At 41.6% G+C, this 4,542-nt stretch overlaps 1 protein-coding gene across 1 annotated transcript in view; it reads right to left on the bottom strand.

Moving 5' to 3' along the window:
• Nucleotides 1-300: 300 nt before the first annotated feature.
• RPS4X (ribosomal protein S4 X-linked) overlaps nt 301-4,542 on the bottom strand; it is a 5,268-nt gene continuing 1,026 nt past the window's right edge. Inside the window, 4 exon segments of the mRNA XM_007957559.1 lie at nt 301-402; nt 801-958; nt 1,918-2,089; nt 3,902-4,104. Coding sequence (XP_007955750.1) covers nt 301-402; nt 801-958; nt 1,918-2,089; nt 3,902-4,104 — 635 coding nt within the window.

The following is a 4,542-nucleotide window of genomic DNA, read 5'->3' as shown; positions in this document are numbered from 1 at the left end:
AGGTCCTCTCCAGCTCTAACAGTTGGGCTTGACTAACCTCCTTCTCCTATGCCTTGTATTATCTGCATTTCACAGTCCCAGTTTTTTCCAAGCATAGCCTGTAAGAGACACAGGAAGACTGAGATCGCAGAACATCTAAGCTTGAGAATTCAACCTACTTTTCATGTCATAAACTAGCAAGAAACTCAGACAAAAACACACACACACACACACACACACACACACCAAGAGGCATTTAACCACGTTGTATTATCTTTAATTACATAAAGACCTTTACATTGATATCACCTAGAGATCATTTCATCCACTGCTCTGTTTGGCAGCCAGTCTCTTGTCTCTCTCTTCAGCAATAGTGAGGCGGATACCTTTTCCTCGGGGAAGAGAAATCCATGGTTTGTTGCCCTGGAAGAGAAATAAGGAAAATCAAAACCTACGAAACACCAATTCTATTGTGCCTTGGCACATGCTATATTTGCCATCTCATTTAACAGAACCAAAGCTGGCTTTGTGAAAGCATTCAGCAATACTTGAGCTGCTGAGGCCATTCTATTAACCCTGCTTCCTATGTATGCAGGTGTGAATGAACAACACCCTTCATAATATCTTTAAAGTTTACTGTGCACAGCATGCACATAGATATTTAACTGAAAGTTAAGTAGTGATGTAACCAAAAAATGCACATGTGAGTGTGTGCTTGCTCTCTTTCTTTACTGAGAGCCAGGAGCCCAGGTACTGTAATCCCAGCAATAAACTGAATTTACGTGTTTCCCAGAACTAAAGTAAAAAAAAAACAGATTTACTTTGCCAATAACAAAAATGTTTGAAAGTCGGGTTGCAAAGCTGTTGCCATTGGCATCTTTCACATGAACCACATCAAAAGAGCCAGGATGTCTCTCTCTGTTAGTGATCACACCAATTCTTCCCAGGTTAGCACCTCCAGTCACCATACATAGGTTACCTAGGTAAGAAAGAAGAAACTATTATCATCTGCCCCATGCAAAGTCAATCACCCAATGGTTATTATCACAAGCAGCTTGTTGTTGTTGTTTGCCGTCGAGTTGGCCCCGACTCATAGCAACCCCTCCTTGGGTTTCCTCCTTGGGTTTCCGAGGCAGTTATCACTACGGAAGTAGGATTGCCCAACTTTCCTTGGGAGGAGTGGCTGGTGGGTTTGAACCACCAGCCTTCTGGTTAGCAGTCAAGTGCCTTAGGCACTATGCTACCAGAGCTCCCACAAGCAGCTTAGATAGATCTAAAATGAAGTTTCAAATCAGAATCGACTAGATGGCAGTGAGTTTTCTTTTATGAATCTGCTACACAAGCTAAGGATGCTCTTAAGATTTGAGCTGTCCCTCACTCTAAGTAAATATCTAAGTAAATTCCACCCCACCCATTCCATGAGTACCTTATCAGGTCCTTATCTTCTCTGGCATAGACTATCACTGACCCTCTCTAAGGCACAGTGCTCTGCTGAAAATGCTAGCAAGGATTTCTAATATAAGTGCTGGGATTGTGCCAGCATCACCAAGGTCCATATTACAATTAGGCTGGCTCACTTTTTGGTCAGGCTTCCCCACTCAGACCTTAAGCCTTCTGAATGGATAAGTGAGCTTTTGAGATATCTACAGCTGATCATCCCAGACCTCATCTCAGCCATCCAGAATATTCTGAGCACTGGGCCTCTGATGTAAACATACTAAAACCTGGGTGTTATAGCAGATACGCTGCTCTCTAGTTACTTAGTTGCCCCCCTTCCCAGTCCCTTGCTACAGGAACAAAAATACATCTAACTTTGATTGTTAATCAGAGGTGCACATCAGAATCAACTGGAAGGCTTAAAACAACAGAAGCAGCTCTTGTATCTGGGCTTAAAATGGTGGTACAAAGAGGATACCTAAGAGGACAGTGGTTGCTTACCAGTGTCAAATTTGATGAAATCAGTAATCTTTCCAGTCTCCAGATCAATCTGAATGGTGTCATTCACTTTGATGAGGGGATCAGGGTAGCGGATGGTACGAGCATCATGGGTCACCAGATGAGGGATTCCTTTTGTCCCCACAAAGATCTTTCTTACTTTGCACAACTTATACTAGAAATATACAAGGATTGGCCACATTTAGTCTAGCTCACATGTGTCATGTTCCAGAGTAAATGAAACAGTTCTTTCAAAAGTCACAAATCACTGCCCTAAATGCAATCAGCTGCTAATCATACCCGACTTTTATTCTCATCCTTCATAAATTCATCTTGCACTGTTCTCCTTTCTAAAAAAGACCCCAAAAACCTACCACCACTGAGTTGATTCTAACAACTGCCCCATGGGGTTTCCAAGGCTGTAAATCTTTATGGAAGCAGACTGCATCTTTCTTCCACAGAGAGGCTGGTGGGTTTAAACCACCCACCTTTTGGTTAGCAGCCAAATGCTTTAACCACTATGCCGCCAGAGCTCCTAGGAGGCAGTGATAGTAAAGCGTTAAGACTAGCCCTTTTTAAATCACCGCCTCCATGTTTACCATGGCCATGCCAAAGCCCAAGGCATTAAAGGGCATAACAACTATTCTAACAAGGACCACTCAAATTCTAGGCCGGCCTACTCACTGTCACAATTATCTTTTCCAACACAAATCCTACTTCTTTTCCTAGGCTCTCTGTAAGCCCAGAGGGCCCTCTAAATTCTTACCTCCAAAACACTCTTCTCTCTCTTCACAAATGCCTCTGAGTGGCTCCCTCAGCGGAGCTCTGGTAGTACAGTGGTTAAGTATTAACTAAAAGGGAGGTGGTTTGAACCCACCAGCTGTTCCATGGGAGAAAAATGAGGAAATCTGCTTCCATAAAGATTTACAGCCTTGGAAATCCTATGGGGAAAGTTCTGTCCTACAGGGTTGCTGTGTTTGAACCGATTCGATGGTAGTAGGGGCGGCTTCCCCTACTTATGACTGAAGGAGCTCTAGTGGCATAGTGGGTAAGGCATTTGGCTGCAAAACAGAAGGCTAGCAGTTCAGACCCCCAGCTGCTCCAAGGGAGAAGATGAAGCAATCTACTTCCATGAAGATTTATAGCCTTGGAAACCCAATGGGGATTGCTATGTGTCAGAATCAACTCACTGGCAGGCAGTGGGTTTACTCATGACTTTGTTTTGACTCACATAGCAACTGTATTACCAATCAAACATTCCACAAAGCATTTCAATTTTGGACTTCATTCCAATATTCTTAAAGCAAACCAAATCATTAAAATGCCACTGGATATGACTTACAGCCTGCTGATGATAAGGCAGCAAAATGAAATTAGGAGCCAAATCACCCAATTAAATTAACCTTCATTTATAACCAATAATTCAAGAAGCTCTAAATTTGTGTGTAAAACCATCACAACAAACTGGATTAAAGACTCAGACTGTAATCTTTTTTGAGTTACCTCAAATTGAGTGCCTAGAGGATTAGTCTCCTCCATCAATATCCTCTCCCCCCAAAGTAAAGCTAGACTTACATATGGAAACATAGCAAAAGACCAACTACATTGGACAAGATTGGTCTTCTGGTCCCTTAGGGTCACTGAGTTGGAATCAACTCAATGGCACCCAACATCTTTAAAGAACCCATACTTCAGACACTCATAATCATTCCTAGAAATCACATCCTTGCCTCTAAAACAAGATAAGCAGGCAATCACTGTTCCACTGGAATTCATTCCTACCATTAAAGAGAAAGCACACAATCTGTTAAGGATGCTACCTTTAAGATCAATTATTAGATATCCAGCAATGGACTGCTACGGTGCAATTAGTAACATATTTAGCAACACGAGATAATGCTTTTCACAGATATGTGGTAAGTAATAATAACAGTAACAGCACCAACTAATTTCAGCAAGTGAAAATCCAACCTGCTTTAATACTCACCTTTGCCTCCTCAGGTGTAATACGATGAACAGCAAATCGACCCTTGGTATCATAGATCAGACGGAAATTCTCTCCAGTCTTGTCAATGCTGATAACATCTGATTTGAAACAGTAAGTTTACAATAGTGATTCCCTCATTACTCCATGCTGAGCAAAACAAAAAAAACCCCCCAAACCCTCCTTTATGATTCCTATTCCATATAATATTTAAAGTGAATTGAAATTTGGTTTTGAGAAGTGATTCAAGATGTTTGCAGACCTACAGTAGTACTTGCTTCCCATAAGCATGCCCAGCATACTTAACCCTAATGCTATTCCATCTTGAAAAAATTCAGCATTTTTGCCAACAGAATATCCTTTCAATTAACTAAGGGTATCTCAAACTTCTATCCCCTCAAACATTAACTGCATAAAAGAACACAATCCAAACCTCTTAACACCCTACTTTATGGAGTAGCAATATTCCAAATTTCTAGACAAACCATCTCAAGAACCAGAAAAGCCCATGACTATTCAATACAACTGCCATTTTGGGGAGGGAAATAAAACAATCCAAAGGAGGCACCACCAAATGCCTACTACTAACCACTTACTCTCGGAAGGAAGGTTGGGCAATCCTACTTCCGTAGTGATACTGCCTC

Source organism: Orycteropus afer, unplaced genomic scaffold, assembly GCF_000298275.1.
Source record: "Orycteropus afer afer isolate SDZICR_OR568_19922 unplaced genomic scaffold, OryAfe1.0 scaffold00761, whole genome shotgun sequence".
NCBI classification, from domain to species: Eukaryota; Metazoa; Chordata; class Mammalia; order Tubulidentata; family Orycteropodidae; genus Orycteropus; species Orycteropus afer.
The sequence above is the reverse complement of the archived record's forward strand: the minus strand, read 5'-3'. Positions and strand labels throughout refer to the sequence as shown.